The 18,100-nt window shown below is 45.4% G+C and overlaps 1 protein-coding gene across 1 annotated transcript; it reads right to left on the reverse strand.

The window, feature by feature from the left end:
* Nucleotides 1-580: 580 nt before the first annotated feature.
* CD79A (CD79a molecule) lies at nucleotides 581-7,155 on the reverse strand. Its single transcript, XM_074219410.1, has 5 exons — nucleotides 6,886-7,155; nucleotides 4,886-5,185; nucleotides 4,477-4,595; nucleotides 3,603-3,671; nucleotides 581-3,464 (listed from the first exon to the last, which is right to left on the reverse strand). The coding sequence occupies exons 1-5, from the start codon at nucleotides 6,935-6,937 to the stop codon at nucleotides 3,351-3,353; spliced, it is 654 nt and encodes a 217-aa protein (XP_074075511.1). The 5' UTR covers nucleotides 6,938-7,155; the 3' UTR covers nucleotides 581-3,350.
* Nucleotides 7,156-18,100: the final 10,945 nt, after the last annotated feature.

Here is an 18,100-nt window from a genome sequence, read left to right on the forward strand (position 1 = left end):
CTCCGCCCCTCGCTTCCTTCCCCTTGTGGGGCAGCGCCTCGGAGCTCCTCCTCCCTGGGAGGCTCGGCCCGCCGGAGCTGCCCTTCCTCCGCGGCTCGGGCGCTGCCCCTCGCGCCCGGCACCGTGTGGGCCCGGCCTGGCCCTTGCCTTTGTCCCTCTGCCCTCGGTCACGGCCAAGTCTGACTCTGCCCGGCGCGGGCCTGCGCCCCCGCCCCGGAGCCCGCCGCGCCCGGTCTCGCACTTGGGCTCTTGTCCCTCCCTGGCGGCCAGCCTGCCTGGCCCTCGGCCCTGGCCGCCCTGGCCGCCGGCCTCCGTCTCCCTGTCCCTCTGCCCTCTGTCTGATAGCTGCCGGCTTTTCGTCCTGTCTGCCCGTGTCCCCTCAGCCCCCTCCGCCCGTATCCTTTCGCTTCTGCCCGTCTACCTCTCTTTCTCTCTCTGACGCATCTCTGTCTGTGGGCACCTCCAGCGGCACCTGCCCTGGAGACCGAAAGACGCATCTTCCTGAGTTCAAATCTGATCCCACTTACTAGCTGGGTGACCCTGGGCGAGTCACTTCACCTTGTTTGCCTCAGTTTCCTCAACTATAAAATGAGCCAGAGAAAGAAATGTTATCTGTTATCTCTGCCAAGAAAACCCCAAAGGGGGTCACGAAGAACCAGACACAACGGACAAAACCAAACCAACTCCTCTCTCTGTCCACCTCTCTTCACCATGTCTGTCTCTCTCACCTGTTTTACTCTGTCTACCTGACGCCCTCTGCCTGCTTCTCTCTCCCTTTCTCTCCTGTCTGTTTCTCATCTCTCATCTTTCTCTGGCTTTCTGTCTCCCCACGTACACACACCATTTCATTCTCTCCTTCAGACTTTCTTCATTTCAGTCGTCTTTCTCGCTCTCTCATTGTCTATCTGCCTCAGTGTCTCTTTCGCTGTCTTTCTTCATATTCAATTCATTTTAATTCAGTAAACATTTATTCAGCTTGATTTTCATGCGAGGGCCGGTATTGGACTCAAGGGAAAAGAGAAAAAGAAAGCAAAGAAACAAAGAAGAAAGAGAAAGAAAAGAAGGAAAAGAAACAAATATTCCCTGCCCTCTAGGAACATATTCTACTGCAGTTATTTGCCCCCAAATAATAATAGTGCATCCAAAGATACAAAATTTTCTAAAATATGTTTGAGGGGGTGACATCACTTGGTAGGGGAAGCCTCACAGGCCACATGGCACCCCAGTCAAGTCTTGAGAGAACTTCTGACAGGCCAGGTATAGAGAGAAGGCATGGTGGGCATTGGGGCTAGTCTATGTAAACTTGCCAAGATCAGAGAAGAAGACTGAATAGGGTCTGTTTGATCACAATATAGAGATGGGGGGGCCAAGGAATCTGAAAAGGTGTAGTTCCTCCAGATTGTGAAGAGCTTTTCAACTTCTCAGCAGTGTGAATTATATCCTGGAGGTAATGGGAAGGAAGCCCAGAGTTCTTTGAGGAAGGCAGTTGACTCAGACCCATGTCTAACCTAAGTTATGTGAAGGATGGATTTGAGAAAGAAGAAACTGGAACCAGAGAGACCAATCCAGAGGCAATTAAAATAGTCTGGGCAAGAAGCAATGAGGTCTTTAGCTAAACTATGTGAAGGATTTGGTTCGGTGAAGAGAAAAGTTGCAGGTAGGATGAACAAGGCGAGGGAAGCAGGAAGAAGCCCAGGATGAGCCTGAGATGTGGCATCTGATCCTCTTTGTGTGCCCTCTGCCTCAGCCTCCATTTCCCTGTGTAGCTGTGTTTCTCTGCTCCTCTATAGTTCTTTTTGTTGGTCTCTGGGTGGCTCCCTCTGTGACTTGTCTGTTCTTCCTGTCTTTTGGTTTCTTTGTCTTTCATTCCCCCACACCGGGTCTCACCCCTCCTTCCATCCCTCCCCCATCCCTCTGAATGATCGAGTTCACCCATCCTGGGGTTCAGCTCTTTCTCACCCTAATATCACGGAGGGAAAGGTCCTCTCCAGGTTAGGAGAACCTGGATTAAAACCCAACTGTGTGACCTTGGACATTGTCACAGTGCCCCCCTACATTGCAGAGAAGATATCCAGAGGCCTTGAGCAAGGCAATGCCTTGGACCAATGATCCCTAACCACCATCCTTTATAGCTGAGAGAAATATGGAATCCACTTGCCCAGGCCCCTGGTATGGAGTCCTTTTCTTCTGGCTAGCTGAGGGAAGGAGGACGCCCATGGCTCCCTATGGTATCTAGATGCACTTCTGGAACCTCGAGAATCTCCTTGTGGGTTGCCCTCTCCCTTCTTTCATCCACTGGGAGCTCATCTTTGGACTGCATCCAGGAGGGCATTGCTCTCCTCATTTCCCTGGAGCAGACAGGACCCGAGAGGTCAGCCATCTGACCTTAGAAGCCACCTATTAGAACTAAGAGCTAGAAAGGAGATGGGACCAGAGAGCTGAGCATCTTGGTCTTAGGAGAGAAATCGGGATGCCTGGGCCCCTGAATGCGACAGAGATCCCTACTCAATCTCTGGGTGCCTCTCTTCTGCCCCCTCCAACAGGTACTTCCTGTTTCTTCCCCACCTCCATCCTCAAGGGAGGGGTGGAGCAGCAGGTGTTGAGAGAGGGGAAGGGGGATGGGGCTTGTTTACTCCCCAGCTTGGGGAGACGAAGCTCCAGCTGCTAAGACCTGCCCTGCTGGCTGGGTTTCCAAAGAATTGAAGACTCAGACCTTGAAACAGGAGACAGGTTTGAGGATCAGATGCCTGGGTTCCTGGGCTATGCGGTGAGAGTATCCAGGGTTAGGGAATGAGGCTCCCCAGATCTGGAAGGGGTGGGGGGAACAGTTAGATTTCAAGACTGCTGGATCCCCATATAGTGGGGTATTTTACACATAGACCATCAAGCCATCATCATCTGCTGGGAATGGAGCCCCTTCCTTCCCAAAGGGCCACAGATTTATTATCATTAGTAGCTATGACAAAGCTTGGGGGAAGGGGGACCTCCAGGCATCCTGCTTTAGACATTTTATGAATTATAGGGATATAAGTTAGGAGTCAAGAATCAAGGTAGGAGGCGGGTAGAGAAGGGGGCATATCATGGGAGAAGGGAAAATATATCAAAGACTTAGGAAACAGAACATCAGAGTTGGGAGGGACCCTAGAACACAAAGTCAGAGCAGCTAGGGGAGAACTCAGAATAAAGGGATGTGTTGGAGGTGGGAGGGAGGTTAGAACAGGGAATGTCAGAGCTGAGAGGGACCTTAGATACCACCTGGTCAAACTGAGGATGGGACAAAGAAAAACCTGAAGGGGGGGAGTTGAAGGTAGGGTGGGGTTCAGAACTTTGGACAGGGCCAGACAGGACCCTCAAGGTTTCTCCAGTTGAACATCTCCCACCCTGAGAGTGGTAGCATCCTGATAGGTCCCCTGTAGGCCCCGAGAGATGTCCTCATACATGGCACAGTCATCTAGATTAAGGCCCTGGAAGGAAAGGAAGCTGGTCAGCCTGGGGGGAAAGGGGTAGGAGATGCCTCCTGGAGCCCTCCCTCCACTTAGCTCAAGGGAGAGAGTCTAATCCCAACACTTTCCCTAGTCTCTCCATCCCTAAAAGGGCCTCACCTCATACAGGTTCTCTTCATCATAATAGTCCAGTTGATCCACAGCATACCTCTCATTCTGCCAACGTTTCTAAAATAGGAAAAAAATGTGGGGGAAATCACCCAGAGAAGAGGGGAGTGAGGTCAGAGAGCTGGGGGGGGATGGGGGGAGAGAGGGCAGAGAGACAGATGGCTAAGGTCCAAATCCATGGTCATGGGGCTGTGGGATTTAAAAACTAGAATCCTGTGGGATTCATCTCCCCAAGTCCTCTCCTTTTTACAGAAGAAGCCAAGGCCAGAACAGACCTTCCTACCCAGATGGAATCATCAGAGCCGGGATTCCCACCCAGGGCCTCTGCCTCTCCAGAGGACAGTACTAACTGCTTCCCCACTTCACCTCTAGGATGTTTCCTCTGACTGACCCCTGCACACACACCCTCCTCCCATATATATATATGGGGGTATATATAAATACATATTTCCCATCCTGAAGGGGCCATCCCCTTTCTCCTTTCCCATCCTTCTCTAATTAGATTCAAGAACATTCAAGAAACCTTCAGTTTCCTCAGGAGTGGGTTTGACCAGATGGTATCTCAGGTGTCTCCCACCTCTAACATTCTCCCATCTCTGATATTGTTTATTCTCATTAACTGCCAGAAATGGGTAACTAGGGGAAATCAGACAGAGAGCCCAAAGAACCTTGAACAAGGGAGAATCAGGTCCCCCAGAACAGGACTGAAGGTCTATGGGGAAAGATAAAGTTGTTAGATCAGACTTGCATGCCTAAAGGAAAGGAAGGGAGCCTAGGGGGTCTAGAGGGCTTAGGCCTCTAGGGACATGAAGGCTTGGAGATTAGGATTCAGACACTTGTTCCCAGGTCCACAAAGGAGCCTCACCCTGAAGAGCAGAAGAGTACCAGGGACAACAGCACAGAAAAGCAGGATGATCCCCTCAGCTGTGATGATTCTGTTCTTTGTGGCTTCTCCCATGTCCAAGAAGGGTCTAGGGATAGGTTCTAGGAGAGGTGGGGAAGAAGGAAGGGAAGGATCAAGTAGGCCAGCAGCCCCACCTGCTCCAAACAGGACCAGAAGGCCCAGGGCCATGTTCCCCACCCCCTACCCCCTACCCCCCACCCCCAACCTCTGGAAGCCTGGCCAGCCTGAGCCTCGAAATGAGCTCCTTGTGACTTCCAGGTTACCATTGAGGCAAGGGCAGGGCCATGAACTAAAGGGTCAAATTGATACCAGCTCCCCTCAACCCTGTAGAATTTGTACATTGGTCAGGTTTGTGAAGGACCCAACTCACCTCGGACCCTGAGGTAGGTGCCACAGGACTCCAAGACTAGCCTGGCATTGATGGAGACTTGACATTGGTACATGCCTCCATCACTCTTGCTCACTCCCCAAAGGATCAGCGATCCGTTGGACTGAAGGGGTTTGTCCACCATGACCTTGGGCCAGGTGAAGTTACCCATGACGATACGCCACCAAGTCACATTGGCATTGGTACCCCCATTGTGTTTACAGGGCAGCAGGGCCATGCCCCCCACTGGCACAGTCACTGAGGGTGGGTCGAGGTCCATCTCCAGGCCCCAGGTCTGGGAGCCTAGAAGAAGGAACACGAAGGAAGAACCTGATTGAGATGATCTCCAAGGGCTAGTCTCCTAAATAGCTTTAGGGGAGTGAGTGAACCCTGATCTGAGTGTCAAAGATCACTAAAGACCGGGGGACCTAGGACATATCTTTCCTTCTCTGGCCCTTACTTTCCTCCTTGAAAAGAGGATGGAATTCAGTCTGATTTCTGAACTCTAGCTCTCCAGTTTTGACCTTCTCTAGTCTATCCTAAGGCCCTTCCCAGCCCTGATATCCCATGTTCTAAGGCCCCTCCCAGCTCTGACACCCTATGTTCTAAAGACCCTCCCGACTCTGACACCCCCTGTTCTAAGACTCTCCCAGGTTTACATTATCTGTTCTAATCACAACCAAATTGTGAGAATTTCTGTTCTAAGCCCCCTCTGAGCTCTAACATTCTATATTTAGGGCCTCTTCCAACTGTTGGACTTTCCCCTATTATAAAGGCCTTCCCAGTTTACGTTCTCTGCTCTGAGCGCGTGCATGCGCACGGGCACGCGCACACACACACACACACACACACACACACACACACACACACACCGCAGCTCTGATAGTTTCTGTTCTAAGGTTCCTCTCATTTTTGACATCCCTGTTCCAAGGGCCCTGCCAGCTCTGACTTTCTTTGTTCTTTGGCATCTCCCAGCATTGCCTGGGATCACAGAAATTTAGAGCCAGAGTTAGAGACCGTTTAATCCAACCCCTGTGAGTTTAGTGATGAGAAAATGGGCCCAGGGAGAAACGGGGGCTTACCCAGGTGGAACTTCAAATCACTGACCTGTACAATGTCAGAGCAGAGAGGGTCCATGCCAGCTACCAACCCAACCCGCTCCAGGGCCCTCTGATTCATAGAGAGGAGAATGAGACCCCAGAGGACCAGGGATTTACCCAACACAAGAATAAGGGAGGGGAGAGTGGAAAGTCTCGGTGAATATTAACTAAATATTTATTTACTCTGCACAGGCAGGTCACTTGACTATCTCAGTAAGAGAAAGGATATTAAAAGTTGGGGTACCCCTAACTAAATTTTCCTTCCCCAAACCCACTTTGAATTAGAGGGATGGGGAAGGAGGGAGTACTTTCATTTCTTCATTTGGTCCTGGGTAAATATAGATGGGTAATGGGGGGGGGCAAATGTGGTTCCAATGTATCGAACATCTTTCTAGCTTCCTCAGACTCACCTTGGGTCAGCTTTCCTTCCCTCCAATTTCTTACTATCCCCAGACCTCAACCTACTTTCCATATTCTTACTGAAGAGTTTAATGGAGAGCCCTTTAGAAATCAGAGTCGGAAAATGTAAGATCCAGTCCTTTCTCTGTCATACTCTTGACATGGGACCCTAAGTGAGTACCTTACCTCAGTTTCTTTGTCCCTAAAATGAAGATGGTGGACTGCAGGGTCTCTCTTCATGCTAAGGGTCTGTGGTTTTGGAGTTTGATGTTGACCCTGGGTCATTCTCTAGATCTCCATTTCTCCCTCTATTAAATGAACTAAATGGCCACCATTTTGATGTTCCATGACTGCTGACCCCTCATCTGGACATGACTGGATAGCAATATTTCCCTGGGAATATTGTTCTGGCTTTCCCCATCCCAGCCTCATCCCCAAACCTTGTTTCTGTCTCTGCCCTTAGTGCCAATCCCTAATCTCCCTTCACCCCAATCGGACACCTACCAGGACCAAGGGTGGAGATGAGAAGGGCAGAGGACAAAATGAAGCCGGCCATCGTCCCCAAAGGGTCCCAACTGATTGCGATCGTTCTCCGGAAAAAGAAGAGCTGTCTGTGCCTATTAGGGCGTTGCTTCCTGCTGCACCCTGATAGGAGATGAGCTCCAGTGGTCTCCAGTGCCAGCCCCCCTGGCCCCCAGAGCTGGGCGGGTCTTTGGGGCCAAGAATGGCAAAATCTAGAGGTACCTTAGGCAAGGCAAAGCAAGGCAAGAAGCTACTTAGAAACTACGTGACTGGGCGAAGAGCTACCGGAACAAATATGAAAATAGGACTTCCTACAAGGAGATTACATTCTAAGGGCAAACAATGCCAAAAGGGGAGAGGAGGGGTGTAGACCTCTAAGGATTAGAAATAGCGTTGAGAGTGTAGTGAAGCATGGTCAGCCTGGGCCAGTCCCCAAAATGGAGGCCCCCAGATGGAGCTCACCAACGGGAGTACAAGATGCTCCAGATTAGAGTCCCCTCAGGCCTAGACGCAAGTTCTGTTGTGAGAGGAAAGGAGGGAATAAGCATTTAAGTTCCTACCACCTGCCTTTAGGCAGAATAGACGTTCCCTTTTTTCACAGGCATTGATTATTACAGGAAAAGAAGGATTTGTAGCTGGGGCGCCCTGCTCCCCAGGCATCACTTTCCCTGTGCTCCAGGCTTAGAAGAGCCAGTTCTCAGGCGAGCATCCTCTCTGGCCCCTCTGGCCTGGGTTCATAGAATGGGCTCTATCCTTATGAAATCTTTTGAAAGGGTAGGATTTGTCAGAGAGAAATCTTGGCTCTGCCACCTACTGTGTGGCCTTGGGCATCATTTCCCGTGCCCCAGCCTTTGCTTCCTTGGCCATAAAATCAGGAGATTGGACTAGATGCAAGGTTTTAACCTCTTTGTGGATCATGAAACCTTTATGGAAACCAAGCTAGACCCCAAGTAGGCAGCTAGGTGACTGGGATTGCTCTGGTTATAAGGAATTCTTCCCCCCACCCCGACCCTTGCATCAAGATGAAAACTGCCTCCACCGCTTGCACCTACTGCTACCTACGCCCTTTGTGGCCAAGCTGAATCAGTCGACATGATCTAGAACCCCAGATTTCCATACCTCTCTCTCTTTGTCTCTCTGTCTCTCTGCATCTCTATCCACCTCTTCCCCTTTCTTTGTTTCTCTATGTGTCTCTCTCCACCCTCTCCCTCCACCTCACTCTTTCTTCCTCCTTCTCGTTGTTTCTTTCTCTGTCTCACTTGTCTTTCTCATCTCTCTCTGCTCCTCTCCTTTCTGTTTCTTCCTCCATCTCTCTCTACCCTCCCCTCCTGCCCTCTCTTTCTCCACCTCCCCATCCTCTCTCTCTCCCTCCTCAGTCCTCACACTATTCTCCATCCTCACTCTCACCTCCAGTCCCTCAATCCTTCCCTGTACTCTGGTTATCACCCCAGCTTTGGGCATCTTCCCTCACTTCTCTACCTTAATAACCCTTGATCATTTCATCCATCCACTGTTGGTTCTTCACGGATTCCTTGCCCCTTGCCATGGTTATTCGTTTTTTGCCAATTCCCTTCCCCCAACCTAAGGTTGTTACCCTGACCATTCAAGTTTCCTTCAAAACTCAGCTCAAATGCCATCTCTTACATGAAGCCTTTCCTGATTTCCCCTCCCCAGCTGCCAAGGCCTCCATCTAACTCAAAGTGCCTTGCGTTTATTATAATAATAGTAATTAATATTGATAATCAAATGCTATAATTATAAAGTGTTTAGCACAATGCTAGCACACAAGAGACCCTGTGATGTTGTTTAGTTGTTCAGTTGTGTCCAACTCTCTGTGACACCATTTTGAAGTTTTCCTGGCAAAGATACTAGAGTGGTTTGTCATTTCCTTCTCTAGTTCATTTTACAGATGAGGAAACTGAGGCAGGCAGGGTGAAGTGACTTGCCCAGGGTCACCAAGCTGATAAGTGTCTGAGATCATTTGAACTCAAATCTTCCTGCCTCCAGAACTACTGATTGCTTAGCTGATCCCAGGTGTTAGATAAATGGAAGCTATTATGATGGTCATTATTAATAAATACTCGATTTCTTCCTATGTGTGTATATATACATAAATAAATGTGTATCTATGTGCATGCGAGTATATGTGTTTATATGTTGTGTCCCCCTGGAAAGAATGTCATCTCCCTGAGGGTAGGGACTAGCTTACTTTTGGTCTCTGGAGCTCCCAGGATCTGCTATATGGCGGGTGCTGAATAAACATTTATTTCCTTGATTCCCTCTCTCTGCCCCAACCTAGAATCATTGACCTCTAATGGCCTACATTTCTTTATCATTTGAGGCTTTGCAAATGCTTTACAGAAATGACCTCATTTGAGCCTGGGAACAACACTGAGAAATAGGTGCTATGATCATTCCCATTTTAAAGATGAAGAAACTGAGGCTCAGAGACCCTTGGGTTACATTGCTGGCGTCAAGATAGTATTCCCATGTTGCTACCTTTCGGACTGACCCTGGAGGGAGTCACATAGCTATGTGGTTTGGATTTACTACTACTGAGTTATATTCTTTAATATCAACGGAGTTCTCCCTACTGCACAGCAATCCTTCAACCTCCCCTGTTCAACTCCCATTCTCTCTGACTCTCCCTCCCCTATTCCTGGAATGCTCTCCCTCCTCCGCTCTACCTAATGGTGGTCCTGGCTTCTTTTAAGTCCATTTACAGGAAAACTCCCCCAATGTCTTTTCTTTTTCTTTCTTTTTTTTTTTGGAAGGCAATAGGGTTAAGTGACTTCCCCAAGGCCACACAGCTAGGTAATTATTAAGTATCTGAGGTTGAATTTGAATACAGGTCCTCCTGACTCCAGGGCTGGTGCTCTATCCATTGAGTAACCTAGTTGCCCCTTCCCCCAATATCTTTTCATTCTTGAGCCTAAACATGGGTTAATTATTTACCTAGTATATAGTTTGTTAGCAGTATATCATTTATTAGTATGTGTTTGTTGTTTTGTGGATTAGATTATAAACTCCTTGAGGGCAGGAATTGTCTTTTGTCTCTTATCCTATCTCCAGGATTTAGCTCCAGTGGCTTGCAGTAGTAGATCCTTAATAAATGTTGATTGATTTTATTCACTGCTTAAATTCAGAATAAAAATAAATAAAAGCCTGTCCCTTAACCCAGCCAGTCTCTCATGTTATCATCCTCTAAGGAAGGGTCATCTCCATTCATTTCCTCCATTTCCTTACTTCCCACATCTCAATTCCAAGCAATCTGATTTCTGTCCCCACCATTCAATGGGAAAAGCTCTCTCCCAGATTAGTAATGGTCTTCATCATCTGACACAACACCCTTTTGTTAGCCCTCATTCTGTTAGACTTCTCTGAAACTCTTGAGTACCGATGCCCATCCTTCTCTTCCTGGGCTCTCTTCTTTCTTGGCTTCTACAACACTGCTTTCTCCTGCTTCTACTGGTACCTCTGTGGATGAGCTTTCTCAGGCTTCTCATCCTTTTCTCTTTCATCCTCAAAGGCTCCACCTGGGGCTCTCTTCTCTTCTCTCCATATATACTCATTTGGTGATCTCATCCATATATAGCAATAACAGATATAATAACTATTGCTATGCAGATAATTTCCAGATCTAGATATTCAGCTCTTGTTTTACTCTCTCTCCTAAACTATAGTCCCCATCATCAACTGTCTCCTGGAATCTCAACCTGGACATTCTGTAGGCATCTCAAACTCAACATTCGCCAACCTGACTATTTCTATGGAAGACACCAGATTTGGGGTTCATTTGGAGTCATTATTCGCTCCTCACTTCCCAGCATAGTTCTGATCTAATTAGATGCTGGTTTGTTGTTTCTAACCCCCCCCCAAACCCACAATTCTTCTATCCACTCATATGGCCACAGAAGTGTGCTGGAAAATATTTAACCATAAGCTCTGGGGTTGTTCATAAGACACGCTTTTAAGTCTAATATGCATTATTTTGTTTGTTTGTTGTTTTGGTTTTTCTTGGGGTAGTGAATTTGTGACTTGCCTTAAGTCACACAGCTAGTAAGTATTAAGTGTCTGAGGTCAAATTTGAACTCAGGTCCTGCTGACTCCAGGGCTTTACACTGTGCCACTTAACTGCCCCCCTAATATGCACTACTAACATTTTCTTCCATTACTTTCTTAAGTCTAGAAATCAACAAAATAGTAAATCAAGCCCTGACTTGTAGAGGTTTTCCCCCTTCCCTTTCCTTCCTACCTCCTTCCTTTTTTCCTTTCTTCCCTCCCTCCCTCCCTTCCTTCCCTCCCTCCCTCCCTCCCTTCCTTCCTTCCTTCCTTCCTTCCTTCCTTCCTTCCTTCCTTCCTTCCTTCCTTCCTTTTTTTTCCTCCCATATCCAAGTATAAATACTCACACTTAAAATTTAACAATTGGTTCTATTCAGGCCCTTGTTTGTACCTTTCCACCTGGCCCCTTGCAATTACCTCCTCAGTGGTACCCCTGACTCCCTTCTTAATCTATTCTCCCCATAGCTGCCAAAGCCACTGACATTGTAAAAAGGAAGATGGAACCATGTCCCCCGCCCTCTTAAAAATATAAAATGTCTTCCTATGGACTCTAGAATAAAACAGCTAGGTATTGTGAGCCTTCCCCAATATGGTTCTTTCCTCTCTTTCCAGTGACAGATTTCAGATGTCACCTCTCTTTCTAGTCTCACTGAGCTGCTAAACTCATTTGGAACAGAATATTTGATCTCTGGCCTCCAAGCCTTTGCTTAAGTGAAATGCCCTCCCCCATTGTTAGAACTCTCATTCTTTACTTTGCATTACTAGCTATGCAAATAGTGGTGTATATTTTGAATCTCCCTCAGGAGAATGCAAGCCCCCGGATCAGGGTCTGTTCAGCTTCTAGAATGATGCTGACATACTCAAGTGGGCTGAAATGAATTGAGTCCCTTCCAAGGAAGGGGAAAAGTTAATATGAACACCCAAAGGTGAGGGATGGGCTATCCAGTGCAGAGAACGTCTGTACTAGGTTTGGCTGAAACACAGAACACAGGGAGAAGACTGATCTGGCATCAGAAGCCAGGTTGTGGTGGGCTTTAATGCCAGACAGAGAGGTCAAGACAACAGGGACCCTCTGAGGGTTTTTGAACAGGTGACTGAGGTCATTGGATGTGTGCCATAGAAAATCACTTTGGTAGGACAGACAGACTACATTAGTAGTCAGAAAACACTACTAGAAAGTGTGCCAAGGGCTAGGGATACAAAGAGAGGCAAAAGACAGTCCCTAGCCTCAAGAAGTGAAGTGAGGAAAGAGAGAGAGACAGAAATTGAGAGAAAGAGAGAGAGAGAGAGAGAGAGAGAGAGAGAAACTGAGGGAGAAATTGAGAGGGGGGGGGGAGAAACAGACAGAGACAGACAGAAACAGAAACAGAGAGAGAGACAAAAACAGAGACAGAGAAGTCTACTGGACCTCTAGTAATAGTAGTAGTAGCGGCAAAAGTTCAGGTGAAAGGTGATCAGGGATTAAATTTAGATGATGCTTCTGTGTGAGTAGTTAAAGACTGAGAGAGGGAAACAAGATGAGAGAGAGATTGAGGGAGTAAAGGTGAGGAAATGAGGGAAATAGATTAAGGGAAAGGAACAGATGGATGATTGAGAGATCAGTGGGTTGTTTGAGTTCATTCATTTCTTTTCCTCTCACTTAATCCCTTAGTCCTCTCCTCTCAATTCTCCATCTCTCTTCTTAGTCCTCCACCAATCTCACCTTTCAATCTCTCTCTCTCTCTCTCTCTCTCTCTCTCTCTCTCTCTCTCTCTCTCTCTCTCTCTCGTGTATTTCTCCTTGATCTTCTCCCTCTTTTTCAGGATCTCTCTCTCTGCCTTTCTACCTTTGTTTCTGTCTCTGTCTCTTTCTCTCTTTCTCTGTCTATCTCTCTGTCTCTCTGTCATCTCTTTTTTCTTCCTATTCTCTCAGACTTTTACTTTATCTTTCTTCCTTTACCCAAATCCCTCATCTCTCCCTTCCTTTCAATCTTTCTCATTACTCTTCAGCTCTCTCACACCTCCCTCAGTCCTTCATTTCTCCCTCTGTCTATCTCATTTGCCCATGTCACTTCCCTTCCCCCATCTATTTCTCTCCATCTCTCTCTATCCCCCATCTCTGAGGGGACAGAAAAGCAATGGCCTAGAAGTGCTTTCTAAAATCTCCTTGGTACAAGAGAAGGGTTGCCCAGAGGGAAGAAGTGGCTGATAACTGGATTTGGCGGGAGGCCTCAGCATCCCAGACTCACAGAATCTCAGGGTTACAAGGGACTTCAGAAGCACCCAGTTCAAACCTTCCCCCATTGACAATCCCCTTCATAGCTTAGCTGACAAGTGATCCTCCAGCCTGCACCTCCAGACCTCCAGCAGTAGGGAGCTTGCTACCTTCTGGGGTAATTCAGCCCACTTTTGGACAACTCTAATTATAAGGAATTGTTCCCCTTGCATCAAACTGAAATGTCTCCATAGCTTCTACCCAAAGTTCCCCACTCTGCTCTTTGGAGCAGAGATGAATAAGTTTAAAGCCCCCTCTTGTGACAAAGCTTCACATACTAAAGTCAGTTCTCATTCCCCATCCCACCCCCAACCTCCAGTCTTCTTTAGACTAAACTTTCCCAGTTCTTTCCACAAATTCTCATTTGGCATGAGCTCTGTGACCTTCTCCATCTGTGACCACTCTCCAGCTAATTAAAACTCTTTTGGGGGTTATATATTGTGATCAGGAGGACTAGCACCTCTGCTGTGAGGGCTGCTCATCCACTCTTGGTGTCCACCTGAGACACCTGTGGATCCAAGATGCTGTAGCATGTACAGTGACCACCTCCTGGTAAAACTGTCCTGGCAGATGGGCCAAACCAGATTGATAGTAATTGAGGGGTCTCAAACCCATTGATGAGTTAGGGAGATGTCTACCCCAAACATGTGAAGACTTCCCCAGAAAATGATTAGATGAGAACAATTTGTTCCAACAACCATGAAGGTGGCTAAGCAGGTGCTGTGGAGCACTTAGAGCTTGGTCAGACATTGAAGAAGGTTTTTTTATTGCCTCCTGGGCAATCACCAGGGATCCTGACTTTTGTCCTATTCCAGAAGAATGTAAACTCCTCCATGGCAGGCACTTTTTTCACTGTTTTATCCTCCTATCTCCAGTTCTTTGATACATAGTAGATGCTTAATGCATAGTGCTTGGTGGGTTGGATTAGATTGGACTGAATTGGATGAAAGCTTTCATTCCATTCACTGGGAGATTCTACTGGAAACCTTGTTCCATGTTGACCCACTGATGACTATTCTTTGGACATGCCAAGTCCATCTAATCAGGCCATCCCCTAAGCAGAGCATGAAACACCTGGGACCACTCTCCATTCCCCCTTTCCTCTCAGCCTTCATGAAGACACAGCAGCCCAAACAAGATTAAAATAGAATTGGAAAATATTTAGCAGAATAAAAATACAATAAAGCATAAATAATATGACATTTAAAAACTAAATCAATATGTAATCTGCAGGGATCCTTATATATAGGTTAGTGTCCCATTTCTATTTGAGTTTGATACCACTGATCTTATGCACATTTTTCCATCTTGTCCACAAGGATAGCACAAGCTGCTTTGTCAAATGCTTTGCTAAAATCTAGAGTAGAGGAGTTGATGTTCCCCAATCTACCAGGGAAGCAACAAAAACAAAGAAATATATAAATGTGTAAATATATTTATATATACATATGAAGTCTAGTCCTGTTGCTTCTTTTCCAAGATGAATCATGCCTCTAATAGTAGCCTTTAGAACTTTGTTCGGGAATAGAAGCCAAGTTCACTGGCCTGTAGTTTGTCTTCCTGAACACCAGCCATAAGTTTCTTGTGATCATTAGGAGGGTAGCAGCAAAAATCATGATTTGAAAAATCATGGCAAAATTTGGTTACCCAGGAGAAGTTCTTCAGTATTGCACATCCATTTCATGACATCATGTTTCATGACAGACCATGGGTTCTGGCTATGGATGATGATCTCAAACGTTCCCAGTCACTAGTGGAATAGAGCCGGGTTGTATGCTTTCCAGTGCTTTTTAGTAAGATGTTTTCTATGATGTCAGATGTCTTCAGTGAAGGTGAACATGACATCAAGGTCAGCCACCATAAATTATATAACTTGAAAAGGCCACAAGCCAAGACTAAAGTGGAGGGGGGAAACCATGAGAAGGAAAAAGAAACATAAAACAAATTTTAAAAAATGAAAATAGTCTGTTTTGGTCTTCATTCAGATTCCATAGTTCCTTCTCTGCATGTGGATGTCATTTTTTTTTTAGGTTTTTTCAAGGCAACCGGTTAAGTGGCTTGCCCAAGGCCACACAGCTAGGTAATTATTATTAAGTGTCTGAGGTTGGATTGGAATCCAGGTACTCCTAACTCTAGGGCCGTTGCTCTATCCATTGCACCACCAAGCCGCCCCATGTGGATGGCATTTTTTACCACGTCTTTTAGAATTGTCCTTGAGCAATAAACTGTTAAGAGGAGCTAAGTCCATCATAATTGATCATCATACAATGTTGCTGTTAACATGTACAATGCTCTTCTAGTTCTGCTCATTTCACTCAGCATTAGCAAGTCTTTCCAGGTTTTTCTGAAGTCCAGTTGCTCATGATTTCCTTTTTTAAAAAATTATTTCTGCAAGGCAATGGGGTTAAGTGTCTTGCCCAGGGTCACACAGCTAAGTATTAAATATCTGAGGTTGGATTTAAACTCAAGTCCTCTTGACTCCAGGGCAGTGTGCCCTGTGCCACTGTGCCACCTAGCTTCCCTACTGCTCATGATTTCTTACAGAACAATAGTACCCCAATTTGTTCATTCATTCCCCAAGTAATGAATATCCCTTCAATTTCCAATTCTTTGTCACTACAAAAGAGCCACTATAAAAATATTTTTGTACATGTGGGTTTTTATCCTTTCTTATTATGTCTTTGGAAAACAGACCTAGTAGTAGTATAGCTGGATCAAAGGGTATGCACAGTTTTTTTTTAATAGATTTTTTTTTTTTGCAAGGCAAACTGGGTTAAGTGGCTTGCCCAAGGCCACACAGCTAGGTAATTATTAAGTGTCTGAGGCTGGATTTGAACTCAGATCCTCCTGACTCCAGGGCTAGTGTGCTATCCACTGTACCACCTAGCTGCCCCGGTATGCATAGTTTTATTGCCCTTTAGGCATAGTTCCAAATTGTTCTCCAGAATGGTTGGATCAGCTCACAGTTCCACCAACAATACGTTAGTGTCTCAGTTTTCCCACATTTCTTCCAACATTAATCATTTTCCTTTTTTGTCATGTTGGCCAATCAGATAGGCGTGAGGTGGTACCTCAGAATTGTTTTGTTTTACATTTCTTTAATCAATAATGATTTAGAGCGTTTTATCATGTGACTATAGATAGCTTTAATTTCTCCATCTGCATGTTCATATCCTTTGATCATTTATCAATTGGGGAATGACTTGTATTCTTATAAATTGAACTCATTGAACTCACTATATTTTAGAAATGAGCCTATCAGAAGCATTAGATGTAAAAATTGTTTCCCAAATTCCTTTTCATCCTGGTTTCATTGATTTTGTTTATGCAAAATTTTTACATTTAATGCAATTAAAATTATCCATTTTACATTTAATATTCTCTATTTCTTGCTTAGTCCCCTTTCCAGAGATCTATTGCTTGTTTTCCTAACTGACTTTTGAAATCTTTTATGTCTAAACTGTATCCATTTCAACCTTATTTTGTTATAAAGTGTGATATTGATCTGTCTAGTTTCTGCCAGACTATTCTGCCATTTTCCCAGAAGTTTTTGTAAAAGAGTGAGTTCTTATCCCAAAAGATGGAATCTTTGGGATAAACAGTAGATTACTATAGTCATTTACCACTGTTTCTTTTGTACTTAATCTATTCCTCTGATCCACCACTTTATTTCTTAGCCAGCACCAAACAGCATTTTTTATAGCTTTTTGTAAGGCAAATAGGGTTAAGTGGCTTGCCCAAGGCCACACAGCTAGGTAAATATTAAGTGTCTGAGGCTAGATTTGAACTCAGGTACTCCTGACTCCAGGGCCAGTGCTCTATCCACTGCACCATCTAGCCATCCCTAAACAGTTTTGAGGACAATGGCTTTATAATAAAATTTTAGATCTGGTATAATTAGGCTACTTTCTTTTGCATTTTTTCCATTAATTCCCTTAATATAATCAACCTTTTGTTCCTCCAATAAAATATTTTTTTGGTAGTTTGATCACTATGGCACTGAATAAGTAATTTATTTAATTTAAGGAGAATTATCAGTTTTATTATATTAACTAGGACTATGAGTAATTAATATTTGTCCAGTTATTTAGATCTGATTTTTATTTGTGTGAAAAGTGTTTTGTAATTGTTTTCATATAGTTTCTGGGTTTGTTTGGCAGGTAGACTCTCAAGTATTTTGTATTGTCTATAGTTACTTTAAGTGGAATTTCTCTTGCAGTATACCTTCCAGGGAAGTACGCATAGATTGATGCATGCATTGCTAGGGTTTGAGAGACTCTAAAAGTAAGTATGGGAGAGAAAAGATATTAGACTGCCTACCACACTGAAGTTTGCTGACCTCATTGCTGTATGCCTGTGAAACCTAGACAGCCTCCCAACACCATGTCAGGAAACTGAATTGCTTCCATTTGAATTGTCTTAAGAACATTCTGAAGATTACCTGGCAAGAAAACGTACTGAAGTTTTCTCAATCTAAACCACCAAGTGTTCAAACTTTACTGCAGAGAGCACAACTCCAGTGGACTGACCATTGATGACCTCATTTACATGCCCAAAAGACTATTTTATGGCAAAATCATATAAGGCAGGTGCCCACATGAAGTTCTGAAGAAGCAATATAAGAACATTCTCAAGGTTTCTCTGAAGAACTTTGGAGTTAGGAAACATGGAAGACACTGGCACAGGACTGGATGTCCAGTATGATGTGCCCTCATCTAAGAAGGTACTATGTATTATTAGCAAAGCAGACCTGCACTAGTTCAAAAGAAACATAAGATGAGCAAATCTAAAGATCTCACCGTTGTGGTCTGTTTGTGTCCAATCATGGGACACTGTCTAAGCCCCTACTGGTCTAGATCTATGTGTAGCTATGGTAAATTCT

The sequence above is a fragment of the Macrotis lagotis genome, chromosome 1, assembly GCF_037893015.1.
Source record: "Macrotis lagotis isolate mMagLag1 chromosome 1, bilby.v1.9.chrom.fasta, whole genome shotgun sequence".
Lineage (NCBI taxonomy): Eukaryota > Metazoa > Chordata > Mammalia > Peramelemorphia > Peramelidae > Macrotis > Macrotis lagotis.